The sequence below is a fragment of the Cricetulus griseus genome, chromosome 3 (assembly GCF_003668045.3).
Source record: "Cricetulus griseus strain 17A/GY chromosome 3, alternate assembly CriGri-PICRH-1.0, whole genome shotgun sequence".
Taxonomy (NCBI): Eukaryota; Metazoa; Chordata; class Mammalia; order Rodentia; family Cricetidae; genus Cricetulus; species Cricetulus griseus.
The window spans coordinates 277,891,963-277,911,820 of record NC_048596.1 but is presented as its reverse complement, the minus strand read 5'-3'; the positions used below and the strand labels follow the sequence as shown (position 1 = coordinate 277,911,820).

The window sequence follows — 19,858 nt, the reverse complement described above, 5'->3', positions numbered from 1 at the left end:
GTGTTGTCTGGCACCAGAGCATGGTGAGCTCAACAGGAGACAAGTCCTTAGAGAAAACTGACTCCCACCGCACAAGCCATCAACCGTCCATTGAGCAAGACATGCTAGCACTCCAGTTGGTCGTGAGAAGGGGTTCAGAAGCCCCCTCACCTCTAACTAACAAGCTATGAACTTGCACTTAAATGTCACACCACATCCCATAAGCGTTTACAATTAAAATTTAAAATAAAGAGATAGTTTATGGCCAATGGGAGAATGACTGATTTTTCTGCTTCCTGTGTGAACTACTGCTCTACCAATCAATCCTTCATGCTCCACATGCCTTCACAATGCGATGTATGGATTGAGCACCCTTTGCTGTTATATAGCTGCACATAATGTTGGCATGAGAGTAATAGAGAGAGCTGAAGAGATGGCTCAATGGATAAAGAACACTGGCTGTTCTTGTGGAGGACCCAGGTTCTGTTCCCAGCACCTACAATCCTCTACAACTCAATATCAGGGGACCCGAGGCTCTCTTCTGGCCTCCATAGGCTCAGTGCACATGTGGGATAGATATATGCACAAGGCAACTGCTCATACACAAAAATAAAACTTAAGTAAACATTTTTTTAAGTAGGAAGAGATTTGGAAAGACAGCTTGTGAGCCTGAGATGGACTCACACCTCCAAACAACAGGAAAGGGGCCAGTCATTTCTCCCGAAATATATTTTAACTGTTAGTCAACTCTTTCAACTGACTTTTTTTCCTGAAATTATCAAGGATTGGTGAATAATGACATATTGTTTTCCCCATTGAAAGATTCCTGAGGTATAATATGAGGTCAGTTTTAGGCTGTGGGAAGATAGCCAAGTGTTTTCATGTAAACCTGCTTTCTCCGATCCCTGTGGGAGGTTCCCAATGCCTCTCACATGGAGACGAACCAACAAAGCTCCATGTTCAGCCTCACAGTGAGTTAATCACTGAGCTCTTCAAAATGTCTTTTTGTTTTGTCAGTGACTTTCTGATTCTATGAAGTTAGAATAATATTCTGGAAATGCCACACTAAAATGTTCTCAAGTGTCTTTATTTTCTGTATAAGATGAGTATTTCACACAGAATTAAAAGAGAAAAGGGGGAATTGCAAAAAGCCCAAGGAGCTATGTTAAGAGTACACAGAATAAACAAGTGAGAAGGTGTGAAATGCTGTAATTCCAGCATTTAGAAGACTAAGGCAGGGTGTACTGCAAGTTAGAGGTTAACCTGGGCTACAAAGCGAGACCCTATGCCAAACAAACTAACAAAACTTTCAAAACAATTGTTTAAAAACAAAAAAAAACAGAAAAAGCAGGAATAATATGCTTAGCCAATGAAAACAAATATATGAATACTGTATACACATACACCAGTAATAAATGTATCATCTCTTCCCATCTTTCATACGGTAAAGATTCCTAACATTATTATTAATCCAAATATCTAAATTAATAAACATCTGGAAAACTGGTAATATTTACCAGGGCTGGGAATAACAGGCATGCACCCTTGTTGCTGTTGCTAGAAGACTCAATAAGTAAAGGGCTTGTTCAGGCATCTGCTCACATTTGAGTGTGTGTTTCCCTCTCAATCATCCATTTCCACCCATCTCTATGTTTATACATAAGGTACTTTTCTGAAATTTTATTAAAACTTAAATGTCAATATGGGTCAAATAAATCACATTTCATTAGCAATCATACAAATACCTAACAATTATTGAAAGCTAGGAGTGCTTGTGTTTCACCAATTAAGCTCAGTTTGCCTTCACAACAGCTCTGTGAAGTGTGTATTAGTATTGCCTGCTGTAGCCTGGGCCTGGAATGTCCCCCAAAGACTTGTGTGTAAGTGGATTCATTTTGTTTGGTGCAATCAGGAGGTGGTAAGAACCGTGAAGGGTGGAACCTGTAGGAGAAACTGGGATATTCAGGGCCCGCCCTCAAAGGGGACACCTGGATCCCACAGCACCTTCCTCTCCCCTTTTCCTTATTCTTTCTGGTCAGAAGGTGCACAATTTTGCCCCTCCTGTGTTCCCACTATGATGAACTGCCACAGGCCAAAAGCAACAGGACCAACTGACCATAGTCTAAACCCTCCAACACTGTGAACCAAAAAGAGCTTCATCTTTTTATAAGTTGATTGTCTTAGGTATTTCAGTAGAGTTGTAGGAAACTGTTGTAGTGGGTTGAATACGAATGGTCCCCACAGGGCCCTGTATTTGAATGCTTAGTCATTGGGGTGTGGCACTGTTTAAGAAGGATTTGGAGGTGTGGCCCTGTTGGTGTTTCTAGGGGTGGACTTTGAGCTTTAAAAGGCCCAAGTCAGGCCCAGTCTCTCTCTCTCTCTCTCTCTCTCTCTCTCTCTCTCTCTCTCTCTCTCTCTCTCTCTCTCTCTCTGCCTGGGGATCAGGATATAGCTCTCAGCTACTTCTCTAGCACCATGAGTACTGCCATGCTCCTGCCAAGACGATATTGAACTAAACCTGTGAAACTGTAAGCAAACCCCCAATCAAACACTTTGCTGGGTAAATGTTTTCTTGGTCATGGTGTCTCTTCACAGCAGTAGGACACGGCCTAGGACGGCTACTAACCCATGTGCTGCCACTACAAGAATGAAGCAAGAGAAGATGAAAGTCTCGCTCCAAGCCACAGAACGAGTGTGAGATAGTAGATTTCAGACTTGAGTAGCCTAACGGCAGGTTGCTGGGAATTACCACTACATAATATGCCGTGACTCCCCAAATGCTGGTAGAAAGGGCTGCAGGGCAAACTGTGACCTCAGGAAATATGCAGAGCAAGATTGGTGTTATGGCTTCCCTGTGGAATAAAAAAAGAAGCTATGTTCTGATTATCTACATAAAATTGAAGCTATGTATTTGATCATTTACATAATGCATGCATGCTGCAAGACAAAGACAGCTCTATCTGGGAGTGGAACAGCAGTGAGAGAAGAGGGTGACAGGGAGCCCCTGGTTTTGACTGGTTATTCCTCAGCCTCATGCAAGTTTGGAAAACAAACTTTTGTTAGTGTTCTAATTTATCTACACTGCAAGTTTTTTCAAAAGTGAAAGATGTGAGTGGAAAAAGTTTGTCTTTTCAAGTGTTTCTATAACCGTGTTTCTGGCTTTGGTCACATGTTTTCCCTCTTTCAAAAGTTGATCCAAATATGTGATGAACTCCAACTCTTCAACTTTCTGGACTGTTTTGAGCTCATAGAAAAGGCAGAAACTGCCAGCAGAGTTAGCTTTAGCCCTGCTTTGTTTATGAACGTTTTTAAACGACTGGGATTCTTTGTGCTGAAAGACGGTCATTTCAGAATACTGACTTGAGTGTGGAGTAGAGAAATGTTACTTTGTATCTGTCGCAACTGGAAATCCAGGAAGCTCTGAGATCTGCAACGGATATGTGCAGGCTGGGGCCACAGAGTTGGAGTCTCTCGACTACTGAGGCCACAAGAGAAAAGCCATCTCCTTGTCCTGTGATTTATTGGGACCACTGAGATATTTCAATCTAGAGTCTAAAGGGTGCATCTCTGCTGAGAGAGAAACACTACCTGAGCGTTTCCATCAGGGAGTGTAAGTAGCACACCGATAGCCAAGCTCCGTCCTCACTCATGTGGTAAGCTCCAAGCCTGCTGGCTCCTTGTAATATTTCCAGCCCTGCCTGCGGCGGGACTCCCAGTGTGGAGCACCCTCTGTGGAGCATCCTCTGAAGAACTGGCAGCCCATATGCCATGGGTTCTTCCATCCCCTTCGTGTGCACTTGTACCTCCTGGAGCAAAGAGGCCAAGAAGCCATGAGAGAGCCAAGTGAGACTTGGTCAGAACAGGAGTGCATGCATTCACTGCACATTCATGCTCCCGTAGTTGCTCTTAGCAACAAGATGCTCTGGAAATTCTTTGAGAGCTATACCATTGAAAAATAATTCAAGAAAACTGGAGACTGCCTCAGAAGAAGAATCAAACTCTACTTACAAGAATACCAATTTGGTCACAGATGTAGGTACTCACTACGTATTTCACATATTCATATTAAATATGCATAGGAATAAACCAGTACACATGGCCAAACACTAATAGAGCAACTCTTTTTGGAACTCCTCTACGCTAATAATAGCTAGATGTCCAACAAAATAAGTAACTGGACAGAAATAAGCAAGAGAAAATGGAAAGGAGAAAAGTCTACCACTTGACATTGTTACTGTTAGTCCAATAACCTATTGGACATTAGCAACAAGATGCTTAAATTATAGTAAACAAGCAAGAGTGAAAAATAAATTCTAGGTTAATGGCAAAATATGAGCCACCAGCTGACACTATTTGAACTTCAGATCTGAATGAAGACACAAACCCCAAAGCCAGGTGTTCCAAGGCAGCACCTGAAGATGTTCCTACACAAAGACCAAAGTACACCTTCCATACTTAGAAGCAATGTTCAAAACAGAGTATTGGAAAAGCCAAGTGCCCCGAGACAGGACCTGTCCAGACAACTTCTTGCCAATGAATTTCAATTTTCTAAAGTCAGAGAAAATTAGAAACAGTGGGGTTTGTCCCTTTCAGAAACTAGGAAGAAACCCAGAGTCTCTCTTTAGCCATTCACCTGTGAGTTATGGTCCAGATATTTAAGTTCTTACCAATTAACAAGTTACATTGGATGAAGTTGACAATTCTCTCTAATTATTTGTTCAATTAATATTTATTGAGTGCCAGCTGGACCAGGCACTGAGTAAATGATGACGAGCAGACAGAGGGAGCTGACAGTCACTACCTACCTGTGCTGGGCTACACTCTCAGCAACATGCTTCCCCTGAGCAGGCCAATGAAGCTTGGCTCTTCAGCTTCATCTCCAATGACGACACCACAGCTCTCTGGCTGAATTTCCCCATTCCCCATTTAACTCCCTGGTTGGCAATGTAAAGCTCATCTCCCTCAGAAGCAACATCATAAATAATACTTGGGTCCCCATAAGCCTTGTCCTTCTTTCCCTGTATTCACCTGCAGTGTGGCAACCAGACGTTTCTGGCTTGTATAACCCCAGCTCCTCAAATACACTGTATCAAACTGTTAGTTCATAATGTGAAAGCTTGTGCCACAAATTAAAATAGTTGACATGCAAGATAAAGAATATTCTCCTCAGAGTTCATATATTAGAACAGAGCCAGTGTGGTAGTGTTGAAAGTTTGTGTGGAATGTTTAAGAGATAGAGCCTAGTGGGTGGTGGCTAGGTCATTGGGTTGCTGCCCGTGGAAGGAGTTAAGGCTGACTTTGCAAAATGAGTTAGTTCATGTGAGAGAAATGTGTGGTGAAAGAGGAAAAAAGGTCCACCCTGCCCTTTCAGCTTCTTGACTAAACTCGATTGGTATCTATTGTTCAACCTTCCTCTGTGTATGATGAGAGCAGAGGGGGCCTTACCTCAGGAGAGGTGGCAATGTACTGTGTGGGCTTTCAGACTTCCAAACTGTGATCTGAACAGACCTTGTTTTATATACGGTCCCCGGCTTAAGATATTTAAGTTATTTCTTAAGAGCTATGGAAAATGAATACAGCAGGATGAAGGCAAAGCCCTGGATGCCTGAAGGTGGGCTGGCAGCCATCCTCTGTCTTGATTTGTTCCTGAGACAGGAAATATATTGGGGTTCAAATCTCACTAAAGAGGCTTGTAAGGGTATAAATTTCATTTGCAATAGCCCACCTGCATATTCGCCATTGGCCCCTCTGTGAGGCCACACTTCTGGCCAAGGATATGCAGCCCCTTCTGCTGCTCCTAAGAAACCATGACTGGCAACATGGTCTGATCGTTTCAGAAGTACAATGTCTCCATAGCCTTCCCATTCTGGGATGTATGTTTTGAGCATAATCCTCACTCTAATAGCATTGAAAGTGCATTAACACATTAATTTTTAAATACTACTTTATGTTCAGTTTTGTTTATGCTTGATACATGAGCCCCATCTTAATTTCTAGATCCCCAAAGATGACGGACTCAGCATCTCACTTGTTAAGCAAAAGCCTCAGATCGGGGTCAGTACTGCTGGTACTGCTGGTTGACACATTGATGGAATCAAAAAATAAAATAAAGCCCCAGCGGCTCCAAAAAGGAATGTGAGTCTTAGAGACAACATTGTAAATGTACTTTTTTTTTTATTTATGTTTAGGAGTAAGAGAGAAAAACACACCTATAGCTGTTACTGCTGGAAGATGCCATTGGCTGCTCTGCTCAAGGCCAAGCAAATTCTTCACCCCAATTCATTAAGGATACCCTTGGGTTGTATTCAGGAAAATGTAGGCGTTTGGTGGTAATCACCCAAATTATCCATTTAAAATCGGGTTTGCTCTCAGTTCTGGGTTACAGTGTACAATACAACCTTCTTGGAAACAAACATCTACCTTGGTCTCTTTCCATTGCTGCACCACTGAGAAAACTAGGTTGCTGTGTACAGACATTTCTTATCATCAAGAAGACTTCACAGCTCATACTCCCAGGATTCCCAGCACCTCTAATGAGCTCCCAGAGGGACTTGGACATGTCCTTTCTCAGAAGAATCCACAGATGAAACTCCTCCAGTCAAATCCTTCAAGAAAGGAGTCTCGGCCTCGAGAGCCTGCTGCTCCCCAGTGAAAGCTGTGCTTGGGGACCCGTACTCAGAACGCCCCCAAGGCAAGAACGCACCTGGCGAGGATGAGAAACATATGCTCAGGGTGGGCACCCAGCACGTGGTGAGCAGACAGCTAGTCCAGCTGGTGGCTTGGGGAGAAATGGCTGTTTGGATGGCATGGCAACCCCACACTGTCATACTAGGAGAGAGATGCCACAGCCCACATTCATGACCAGGGATTAGTGACTCTCAGGGCTTGGGCGATAGCAGCATGAGCAGCCTCCAAAAACTGTTCAGACACCAGTTTTCTGATCCACACAGACCCAGCTATATCTGAAGGAAGCCCTGCAATCCTTGTTTCGCTGTAGGTTTCTGGCACTCATTTAGGCTCAAGAAGCCGAGGCACAATGACTCCAGTCACTCGGTATAGCCTTCTCTCAGGTCTCACTGCTAGTACACTAAGAAAGGGCTTCTCTCCCAATTACCACAGACTCACAGGCTAAGAGATGGCCACTGTAAGGTTGGAAGGGTTTTATTGCATTTTTATTTTATGTCTGAATAGATGACAACTGAGAGTCTCCATCTTGGTCACCAAAAGAAGGAGGGGAAGAAAGAGCAGAAAGGAACATTCCCTTCCTAGGCCCATGTAGGCTGGCCAAGATACTGCTGCTTCAATATCCCTTTCCAAGCGATGAGCAGGGTCAGAGTCATTCCCACTGACCATACAGGTAAAGGCACCCACAGTCCCATCCTCCACCAAGGGCTCTTTCTTTTTCTTATTAAAAATAAATGTTTATTTATTTTTATGAACTTTTTATATTTTTTATTTGAATTAGAAACAAGATTGTTTTACATGACAATCCCAGTTCCTTCTCCCTCCCATCCTCCCTTACCACCCCCCCCCAACTAATACCCTACTTATCACATATCCTTTCTGCTCCCCAGGGAGGGTGAGGCCTTCCATAGGGTGTCATTAGAGTTTATTGTATCCTTTGGGATAGGGCCTAGGCCCACCCCCATGTGTCTTGGCTCAGGGAGTATTCCTCTATGTGGAATGAGTTCCCAAAGTCCACACCTATGCTAAGGATAAGTACTGAACTACTACAGCAGGTCCCATAGATTTCCAAGGTCTCCTCACTGAAACCCACATTCTTGGGGTCTGGATCAGTCCCATGCTGGTTTCCCAGATATCATTCTGGGGACCAAGAGCTCCCCGTTGTTCAGGTCAGTTGTTTCTGTGGGTTTCACCAGCCTGGTCTGGACCCCCAAGGGCTCTTTCTTTACTGCTTTCTTTCCTAGGCACCCAGAGTTCCCAACTGTCAGAGACCACACAAAGTACAACAGTCTCATAGCAGCCAGGTCAGAGGCTCAAACATCACAGCAAATACTTCAAAGTCACAGGAACTCTCCACTTTCATATGAAAGCACTCATTCAAATGTCTTCTCCTGCTCACCCCTCGACACAATTCATTAGCCTAAAGTTTCAATTATCCATGGCAACACAATTGCTGGTTCTCAGCCATGGGAATTTCCCCCACATAAATAAAAAGCATCCATGCACAAGCTCACTGTACCATGGTGGCTTTTCTTATTTTGCTTCTGATGGTGTTAATTTTCCAAAAATGAAAATACAGAGAAGCAATAGCAAAAGAAAGTGAGTGACAGAAGACTTGGCATCTCAGTATACAAGGGAAAGGAAACGTGCCCGTGACTGTAGGTAGCATCTCCCAGCCCCTGACTTCACCTGACCACAACAGGAACACACAAACACTGTCCCATGCCTGTACTGCTGAGCTAGTCCACACTCGGGAAACCAGTCCATGCTTCCTAGGACAAGTGTGCTCTCAGAAAAGTGGTCAGTGTTGAGTAATCATGAGTTTGTTCCATCTTGATTTGTAGTATTATACCCTTGTTGCTATTTTTCCGACTTGAAATTCAGTCATCATAAACCCAGCCACTTCCTCCTTTAGTGGTAATTAGCATTAGTCATGAGCCAAAAATGAGTCCACTTAAGAAGCAAAACAAGCATGGCTCTGCTTACCTTTCATGCCAAACTTGGAATGCCTTGCCAACTTGAGCAGAAGCAGCATCACCAGCAGACAGAATCCCACCACAGAGGCAATCACCACCACGGCATAGACCTGGAGAAAAAACAAGGTTGTGACAACCTTGCAAAACCATTCCCTGCACTTGGGTGATAGTAATGACCATTGCAGTTAGCATTTCCTGAACACTTGCTATCATAATGCCTACTCTAAACTTATAAATGGACCTCTAAGTGATACCACATAAATGATCATGTCTGTGGCTACATCATCCCTCCATCCATCATCCATCCCTCCATCATCCATCATCTGTCATCCATCCCTCCATCATCCATCCCTCCATCCATCATCATCCATCCTTCCATCCATCTAGAGGCACAGGAGCAAAGGCAGGAGAGGGGGGTGAAGGATGGGTTAATATTTATTTCTACACTAGTGAAAGATACCGTGGGGCTGATTTCACTATTCTCATTACTTTTGTACATGCTTAAAAGTTTTTCATGGTGAACACCCTTTTTAAATTATTGCCACGGCTTGTAGGAGCCAGGCATGCTGGAAGCAGGGCAAGGTTTTACAGTGTGTCACAGCCCTGAACAGGACTGGAGATAGACATCACTGATCTGTACACTTTTCTGTGTGGATGATATAGGTCAGAAAAGGGTTTTTACATTTTTAAAAATGGAATCATAAGTTGTGAGTTATGCAAGTACGAAGAGTAGCTGTGTGAATTCTGTCACAACCCCAAGACAGAGGTGACAATGAAAACTTAGTATTGACTGCCACCACTGTTCCTCTGGGTACACACAGGATCCTCTTGCTATGTCCTTCAAGTAGGACATAGTGACATTGTAGAAACAAAGATGAAGAATCCTAGTTTTCTTTCTGTCACTGTAATAAACACCACGAGTAAAAGCAACCCAGGAAGAAAGGATTTATTTCATGTTACGATTTAAGGGAAGCCAGGGTAGGAGCTTGAGGCAGAAACCTGGAGGCAGAGCCTGAGGCAGGAACCATGTGGAGGAAAGCTGCTTACTGCCCTGCTCCCTGTGGCTTGTTCATTTTGCTTTCCTACACATCCCAGAACCACCCACCAAGGTGGCTCCACCCACAATTAATCCATATCAATAATCAATCAAGAAAATGCCCCACAGACATGCCCCTTGCGCCAATCAGATGGAGGCAATCCTTCAACTGAGGTTCTGTCTTTCCAGGTGAGTCTAGTTTGTGTCAGGTGACAAAAATTAAGCAGCACACCAAGGTTCAGGGGATTGGCAAACTTCTGTTACACTCTGTCAGGTGGAATATACTTAGACTCTGCCAGGCTCATGGCCTCTGTAGCAAGAACTCAGCTCTGCAGTGTTGAAAGCAGCCATAGAAGACGTGAAAACATATTTACAAGGCCATGTTCTAATAAAGCCTTATTCATAAAAGCTGATGCTGCATTTTGACAGTGCTTACTAGTCACTAAGAAACTTAAATTCTGCGTGTTATTCACTCTGTGGGATGAACCTTAAATCAGTATTATTTTTCCCTCTAAGGTAGTCCTTTATACTCACTCCTTACCTGATTGACCTTGGCTCCTGTCTCTGGAAAATGCACTCCCTGCTTGTGGTTAGCTGCATTCTCACACTCGCTGAGACTGGTGTTTACAAGGGTGAAGAATGTCCTTGCCAATCTGAGATGTTAGTCAAAGGCCCTGATTATCAACAAACAATGGTGCTGTCACTCAAAGACTCTTGGCAAATCTAGGTTTTGTCGGTGGGACTTGGGGTGGTCCTAGAAGCACCTAGTGGGTAAATGCCAGGAGTCTGCTCACCATCTCCCTTGGCCAGGAAAGAATCCCTAGAGTTACTCCTCCCCAAAGCCAACAGTGTCAAGGCTGAGAAGCCCTGTTCTACCAGCCTCTGGAGCTTTCTCCCTATTATAATGAAAATTAACTGTCAGAGGGGCAGCTGTGTGTCAGCCAGCTCCTACAGTCTGGATGAAGGGAAGAGACTCCCAGTAGCACAGGTAATGCAGGACGAGAGAAACCGTTGTGGTGTTAGCCACTAAGATGCGGGCGTGTCTGTTACTGCAGTACAGCGTGTGCTGATACTGCAGACTATTTTAGAAATGACTTCTCCCTGGGTATGAAATTCAGGTGTTCCCCTCTGCTTCTCACAGTCTTCATGTTTAATAGTTCTCTGTTCTGTGGATTGTAGAATCCTCAGTGAGTTTATGCAGACAGTGAACTAACCAGTAAATAACATAATAATTAAGATGGCGGTGGCTCAGATGATGAGACTATCAAAATTAAAACTCATAAAAATGCAAATAAAAATCCCAAGGTCACACAGCTTGGAATTAAAGCAGTCTGTCCAGGTATTTAAAAAATGTAATTTATTCACAACAGAGTGCCTGGTTCACAATGAAGACAGGAAAATGAAGATTCAAGGGGAATCACTCTGCAGTTCCACTGTCGGGAGTCAGATAAGAACAGCACTAAGTCAGTCACAAAGCACCCACAGGGTACCGGCAACAGCCAAGCCATGCAAGAGTCTGATAACCAGCCCTTCTGCTGCTTTAGTGCTCTTCGGCACTTCCAGATACAACTTCAGCAAAACCCTGGGTATAGACTTAGCCTCACCAGCCTGCATGTACACCCAGTGACATCACTTCCCTCATGGCTAGTGGTGGACAACCTTGTTCTAACCAAATCCACCTCCTTCAAACTTACCCCAAATACCCACACCATATGGACTACCGCCATGTTGGTTAATCACCAGCAATCTCACTTATCATAAGAAACACTGGCATGGCATCGCAGAGCTAACATTGACGTTGTTCTTGTTTTATCTAATAGTGACTTCAAGAAAAAAAGACTGATACTACGCTGTTGCAATTGTTAAATTTTTATTGGTGTTTTAATCTCTTGCCAAGCCTGATTTGTAAATCAAACTTTATTGTGGATTTGTATAGGAAAAACCACAGCCAAGCTTCAAAACTACCTGAAATTTCAAGCATCAGCTGGAGGTCTTAGAACATGTCCTTTTCAGTGAGAAAAAGTAGCTACTGGGTGGGCAAGATGACTCAGGGGGTGAAAACACTTGCCTCCTGCAAACCTGAGCCCTGGAACCACAGTGGAAAGTGGTCCTGTGACCTACACATGCACACGGAGGCACACCCAAACATATACACACTCATCAAACAGATGCACACCACACACACACACACACACACACACACACACACACACACACACACACACACACACACTTAGGTGACCACAGGTAACCAAATGCATTACCCTGGCACAACAAGAATGACACCAGAGTAAATCAGCTGCAGGGCTTGCTAATTACCCACCCTGCTAAATGGTTGCAGTTTTTGTTCTCTGACAAATGATTTCCTAGTTCATCATCTGAAAAACTTATTAGTGTACCTAAGACACCAAAGCAGAGTGAGTTATGCTAACTGCTGTGTGTGATTGACACATGACAAAACTGTAACACAGAGAGGCAAGAGTGGGGAGCATAGTCAATGTTAAAAGCTACAGATAGAGTGCCAGGACAGCCAAGGCTATGCTGAGAAACCCTGTCTCAGGAAAAAAAAAAATATATATATATATATATATATATATATATATATATATATATCCTGCATTTTCTAGCTCAGAGGCATATAGATACCTGTATGTAAGATAAAAGGCCATTTTATGGAATTTTTAAAAATTTCAGTTATGGATGGTTTAGACATTTGATGTATAAATAGTTTCTGGTTACAAGCAGGACTGTTATATCAGAAGAGTTATGGGGCATGAGGCTAACAGGAATGCTGAAGCCATCATGAGGACATTGCAATTATAATGGCTGCTAGCCACCTAGTCTGATTGACTCATCCACATACTATAAATAAAAAATTAACTGAAAATTTGAATTTCATAGAACTTTCATGTCACAAAGCACTATTCCTCTTTGGATACTTTCCCAAACCTGGTTAAAAATGTAGGGCCTGATAATACCTGCAAACTATAAAGGGGAAAATTGCAGTTGGCCAGGAGCTTACAACCAGGTCCTGTTGTGCAGAACCTGGGTCTGCCTGCAGCTGTGGCAGCAGAAGGGGAGATGGTGGATTCGGTCACTGAAGGAATCAGAGCTCACAGGACATGCTGTGTGTGAGGAAAAGTCAACATGTTTCCCAACTGGTCCCACCATGGAACCCTTTGATGGCAATTTACTCTACAGTAAGGCTATCACCTGGGACTACTTCACGTCCTTCGTCACCAGCCTGAGCCTTCCAGTGAAGGAGGAGACTGCCTCACGTTTCCCAGTCTGCAAGCTCTTGCTCGCACCCCCAATGCCCCGCACTCATCGCTTTACTCAGAAGCTGACCACCTGCACAGGCCGTGTCAGATACCACTCCACCCCCAGGGTCCCTGTCTAAAAGACGGGCCTGAGTTTTCCTTCCTATAACCTTCTCCAGAGAAAGCTGGATTTCTGTATTTGGCAAACACTCTAATTTTTATTTTTTAAAAATGCAGGAGATAGATGTGAAAGTATGGCCCCTGCAGAGGAGGGCTGTGATTTGCTGCAAGTAATTTCCCAGTGGAAGGGTTGTAAAGGACAGACATTTAAAACAGTAATGACTATTAAACATGGTGAACAACGGGGCTGAGAGATGGCTCCACAGTTGAGAACACTAGGTGCTGTTCCAGAAGACCTGACACCTTCGGTTCCCAGCACCCACGTCAGATGACCTAGCACCAGGGAATCGAACGGTCTCTTCTGGCCTCGTTGTCTCCTGGCTTTGCAGGTATATATTCACACAGACACAGAAATAAAAATGAAAAAAAAAATAAAAATATGGCTCTGAGGCTGGAGGAGGAAGACGAGTTCCATTCCCAGCACCCAGATGGCCACTAACAACCTTCTCTAACTCCATTTCCAGGGGACCAGAGGATCTGACACCCTCTTTTGGCCTCCTCTAGCACTGCACACACAGCACACAGCTACACACTCAGACAAAGCACCCAAACACATAAAATAAAAATATGTAAAATATCAGAAAAATTAAACATGTGGCAGACTACCAGCAAAGCACGTGTCAAAGGCTGCACGGTCTCTTTGTCACTGTCTCTGGATCTTTCTAGTAGACCCTACAATCTTTGATGGCCTGCTCACATCTGAACAACAGCCATGTCCTACGGAAGCAAGAACAATTTCTCCAGCATAGAGCATCCAGAATTGTCAGAGCCAGCCCAGGAGGCACCTGTCTACCCCACTCACCGAGAGATGCTCCCGACTGCTCTGGTCAGCAACATCCGTGGAGGGGATTTCATTGCTTTTGTTCGTCGTATCACCGATGTCAGTTGCTGCGGTCCAGTCTTCAATTGGAGACAAGAGAAAGAGGAGGAATATGAAATCATCGATAGGTTTCTGACATACACAGGGCCACAGCGAGACCCCAAACAAGGCAAGACAGATCCAGAGAGTCCTAATCACTGTCGGGACAGCCTGGCTGTGCAGGATTGTTCCTGGCTGCCCAGCCCAATGCCCGCCAAGGATGGAACTGCACAAAACCACATAGCATCCAGTTTCCACCTCTCCATCAAGGATCTGCTGGTCCTCCTAGACCTGCTTTAAGATTTCTCCTTTGCGGGGCTGGAGAGACGGCTCAGAGGTTAAGAGCACTTAGGACTCTTCCAGAGGTCCTGAGTTCAATTCCCAGCAACCACATGGTGGCTCACGACCATCTATAATGAGAACTGGTGTCCTCTTCTGGCCTGCAGACATGCATGCAGGCAGAACACTGTGTACATAATAAGTAAATAAACCTTAAAAAAAAAAAGATTTCTCCCTTGCTCTGAAGGAAGCATCTCCTTATTGATGCCATCTTTAAAACAACCAAGAATGGGGACCATGGGTATTTTTCACATGAACTCTTTGGAGGACAGATCTGGCCTCCAGTTCTAACACTGAGAAATGTCAGCCTGAGAGTGGAATGGTGAGGCTTAGGGAGTTGGAGCCACATGGTGACCCAGATCACAAGAAATCACTGGTATTTGGGCAGGAGCATCCCATTAGAAAGTAGGACAAGGCCTTACGATGCAGCCTGGTGTGAGCGTCACTGTGGAATTTTCAGAAAAGCTCAGACACACCAATATTCCATTGAATAGGCCAGCATAGTAACTAGTTGTACAGATATGTCTTCGATGCCATAAATCTCAAAGTCAGTTGGCATGTTCTAGGCCAGTGTTAGTTTGCATGGATAAGGTGACTGATTTATTCTTCATATTACTGATCACAGAAAATTGCCAGCAAACTGACTGCAGACAATGTTGCCTGGAAGTGTCTGCGTTGCAGATCTAACTAGAAGAGTGCCCCTCCTTTTTATTGGGCAAAAGCCACTTCATTAACTGAGCCCCAGCCACACTCCCCTTGGTAGGATCATTATGCTGGCTTTAGGGCAAACAATTCAAATTACATTTTTATTAACAGCATGTTCCTTTGAATGCAAGTGAAAAAAATAACAGGAAAAAAGCACTTATTTTCTTTGTTTGTTGTTGTGTTCTTAATGCCAAAACCCAAATTTTAACAATGTTTATTTGGAATATCTTAAAACTCACTGATTTCAAACATAAGCAGACATCATTTATTTACTAATTTTTCTTTGTAGTATAGCCAAGTAGCCAGGCAAACTTTAGACCATTTTAAATGTCTCTAGTTTAAAACCATGACATCTTAGCCAAAAGGCTCAAAGTGGGGGCTGAGGTCACTGGAAAGATGACATTTTTAATGTTTTGAAGTTACTGAGAAGAAACTCAAAACATGATTTTAAAATGTAAAAATCACCATTCAAACTTCATGCTGCATGGGATAATCTGAGCCATGTTAAAGTCCCAGCAGGTCGAATAAAAATACATATTCAAATCACCTGCACAAAAGTCAGCCAAGCCACAACTCAGATGCAATATAGATTAGCATGCAGACACAGAGAAATTCCCAGTTAAAATTAGCTGGAGTTAAATACACATGTAGGCAGCACAGGGTAGCCTATAGCTTATCCAAGGGAGATGCTCCTTGAACAGTGCACACCAGAGATGATCATGGTTGGGGAAGGGCATGCTACAGACCCAAGCAAACAGGAATGCCACATAACATGTGCATGTGGGTGGGAAATTAAAGAACAAATAACTTGTGAAAATATAACATTCTAACTAATCTAATTTTAATCATTTTCAGTTTTAGTCCCAAGCTTGAAACGAAGCCTGTCACTTTCCTAGATTCTGTGGCTTCGTGATCACAGTGGTAGTTTGGAGGTCTGCACTAAAGAGTTTTTGTGCCCATCAATGCATCCTTGGCATTTAGTCAACAAGCAGAGTAAAGATGAGCACCACAGCATCACTAATGTGGCTTTGGGGTCCCTCCTCTTCCATGTTCCTAAAAGGACTTCACTTATTTTAGGTTTTAGGCCCCTCCACCCCCAGGGAAATTGGCCTGTGTTCCAGGGATGGGGTCAGTAAGTCATTACTATGTAACCCTGCTTCTCAGCAAGAAAGGTTAGATGGACCATGACTGGGTCAGTCCATCCTCAGTGTGAGCTCACACCACAGAGGGAACCAGTCCCCAGCAAAGCTGATGAGTGGATGGTAGCATGTGCAGTAGGAACCGTGAGTCTTCATGACACCCTCAGTGGCTGGCCGAGCTGCTCCGGGCCAGCCCTCTGAAGCTCTGTCCATGAGCGGCCTCTGCACTACACAAGGAACAATTTCATATGTGTTTCCTGTCATGGCCTGAAGGTGATCCACCTCCCTTTCTTTGGTTGTCATGGCTTTTAAACAGGTAATTAGTTCCCAATTACGGAAACAAGATGTCTGTAAGAGCAGAATGGATTTACTACTTCCAAGAAGAGAGCCTGAGAGAGAGAGTGCTATTTACAGGCACTGTAAATATCAAGGGAAAAGAGCCATCAATACTGGGTGATACTTGAGATGTTATTTTGGCCCACATAGCACTTAAAAATGTGTATTTAACTCAGCTTACAGGTCTTCTTCTAGCTGATTTATTACATTATACACAAACATTCTGAAAAAAAAAACACAGAGTGAAGAAACATGATAGCTACCTTCATAGAGGTCTTCAGGATAATTTGGGTTTGGGTCTGGAAAGCAAAACACATGAAAGGGTTGTAAGTACACATTTTAGAGTTGAAAACCGCTTAGCTCTACCAACTAATATATGTTACATATACCCTGAAATTTTTATAGCCAGATAGATTGTCTCGAAGGACAAGTCCATAAGGGTGAGGTTCTAACCTCCCTGCAGATAAAGCTCTCCCCTCCTTCCTCCAATTCCATACCAAAAAAATCAGCTTGGACAAAATTAGTTCATTTTGGCCATTTATCCTGTACTGTTTCCATTATACAGTTGGCTATGTTAACCATAGTTCCCATGGTTTTATTTCAAAGATGGTAATTTTCAAAGCACTTTTATTATTCTCTGATATTTGAGGGTTTTACCGTCAGGTTATGTATCCCATAACCACTTACACCCAGGTCCATGCTATGAGCCTCGTGCAAGCACTTTTGTTTTTCTACCCTAGAGTTTCTTTGTCCTAACAACACAGAGACATAAAATACATTTTTCCCTACTAAAGTCATTGACGAGAATGAGGTCATAAATAAATTTTCTACCAGAGATAAATACAAACGTATAATAAATTCCTCATTTACACTGCTGTAAAATCACCAACTTGATCAGATTATCTGTGAGTACAACTACCTGGATCTGTAGGAAATGAGCTTGGAAATACACTCCATCCTAACCCTTAAGTGAATGCGAAATTCATTACCTCCTGACACTTTTAGTCTTTCCCCCCTCAACAGCAAAACTTCTGGCTATAAAGTGAATTCAGTTTTCATTTCACTTCTGAGCCCCTAGCAGAAAAACAGCACTGAGACAGTTTTCAGCTCTTGAATTCCCGGCGAATAATAACTAAGGTTACCCTAAACAAATAAACAAGTGAAAACAGCCCTGTGGTCAAATTAGAATTGCAACATGCTTCATAAAAGGATCTCTGCTTTTCCAGAGGAACAGTGACATGGACGGCCATGTGCTGCAATTCAAGGAGATTGCCTATGACCGGGCAGTCCTCACTTGCTATCCACCTGTCACTGAGTCTATGTGAACAGCATCACCCCAAAATGCACACTATACAACCTGCAGCCACCCGTGACCATACTGTGTTATTTATACAAAATGGATCACTCAAGAAAATTTCAGTTACATGTTGATGGTGTTTACCACTGCCAAAATCATTTTTGAAATATACTATCAAAATATCTGTCCTTAGAATTGCAACAGCATGTAAAGGGGCTGACTTGTGGGCTGCCCTGCAGGAAGTCCGGGGATCATTTGGTGAATTAAGCAGTGAGGAGCCCCAGAGCTCCTGATGTCATTTGTAAGACACCCCACACTAAATGCTGTCCTCCACGGCGATGGTTTTGTCTCCTGGGGGAAAGTTTCACAGCTCCAAGGGAGCAAGTCATCCTTCCCGCTACTATTTCAGCCCCTACACCAAACACTCCCCACATGTGGGGCACCACTAACACCCCTCACACACAGGGCACCACCAAACACACAAAGCCCCTAGGAAGATCCAAGAACATGACAGAAATTCAACAAAGCAGATTTCAGATATTGGAAAAGTAGGATGCCATGTAGGATCAAAAATAAACGGGTTAGAACACAACTAGAAGACTAGGCATTTTCCAGACTCATCCCTGCATCATGTCCTTGCTACCAAGATCAACCGCAAAGCAATCGGGCTACATCCAAACTTGCTGAAAACAAAAAATGTTTTTCAACTTCCTTTGCCCACATGAGAACTGTCACTGCCCTTCTTCAGTCAGTCATAAAGTTGAGGGGGAGAGATGGGCCTGACAATGAGGTAGTGCAGGAGCAACAATCACCACTTAGTTGTTGTTCCTACCACAGTATGTGTAACCAGACCTAATGAGTCACATTCCACGGTACAGAAGTGGCTCCTACAGAGACTCAGGCCAGGCACATGGGCTACACTTGGAAATCAGATAGCAATTCCTCCTCACACTTCTGGCAATGGACAAATTTTGAAAGTATATCCTCCCCTGCCCCCCTTTTTTTTGCCTTCTTATGAGATAGAGTGTCACTGTGTGACTCTGGCTAGCCTGGAACTTGCTAGGAAGATCAGGCTGTCCTTGAACTCACAGAGATCCACCTGCCTCCACCTCGTGGGTGCTAGGATTAAAGGCGTGTACCACCATTCCCGGGTATACTCTACCATCTTAAAGTCTATTTTCTAGTGATTCCTTTTACTGAAATCTAAGCAATGCTCATTGTACAGTGTTACATACGGTGCGACAGCAAAGTTGAGGACTGCTGCAGACACTGAGCACAGAAAGACAGGTGAGGCAAGATGAACACGAAAAAACATTTCCACCAGAAAGAATGAATGACAGATGAAAAGGAGCATCCTTGCCATGGGGCTGGAGAAGCAGCGCGCGGCTTCTTCCAATATATCCCGGTCTATCCAGCCCATCAAGTGGGAAATTACCCGATGTGGGCACCACATGCGCTCTGAGATCCGTCATGAACATACGGAATCCAGGACTTCATCCCACAACTGCAGTTATGCACACATAGCATGGGTTTCATCCTTCCACGGCCACTCCAATGGCATCATGGTCGGATGCCAGTGTCACAGCAAAGAGAAACTGGGGACCAGGGATAAACTGATACCCTGGTTTCTAGAGAGCATCTTCAGGTGCTGTGGGCATGCTTGCTTTGACCTGAGGGACTGCTTTCAGAAGTTATGGGAAGACATCAACAGTCCAGAGCAGACTGACTTCCACAGGGAGAAGAACTTGACTATATTAAGGCCACAGTGTAGTGATATCTTATTTATGATTTATTAAAGCTTGCCTAAGGATTCAGAAAGCAAAGTCAGCCTCAAGCTACAGAGATCAAGCAGTGGTGATACACACCATTTGCAAGGCTCATGCCCTGAGTACCATCTTCCAGAGGCACGGGTATTTCCAGTTTACTCTGGAGCTCTGACGGTGTGTATCTTGTGTTGCATGAAAATGAAAGACCCAGAGACTGATACTGGTGCTGAGAACTGAAACTGGGTCCTCTGCAAGAGCTGCCCATGCGGTCACCCGCCAAGCCGTCTCTCCAGCCCCTCACA

General features: G+C 43.8%; 1 protein-coding gene across 5 annotated transcripts in view; it reads right to left on the bottom strand.

The window, feature by feature from the left end:
• Ntrk2 (neurotrophic receptor tyrosine kinase 2) overlaps window positions 1-19,858 on the bottom strand; it is a 327,293-nt gene that overhangs the window by 245,126 nt on the left and 62,309 nt on the right. For 4 of the 5 annotated variants that reach the window (XM_035441549.1, XM_035441550.1, XM_035441552.1 and 1 more), the window contains exons 9-11: window positions 16,757-16,792; window positions 13,918-14,015; window positions 8,650-8,749 (exon numbers count right to left, since the gene is read on the bottom strand). In XM_035441549.1, coding sequence (XP_035297440.1) covers window positions 8,650-8,749; window positions 13,918-14,015; window positions 16,757-16,792 — 234 coding nt within the window. The remainder of the gene's footprint in view (window positions 1-8,649; window positions 8,750-13,917; window positions 14,016-16,756; window positions 16,793-19,858) is intronic. The other variant, XM_035441551.1, reaches the window with a different exon arrangement.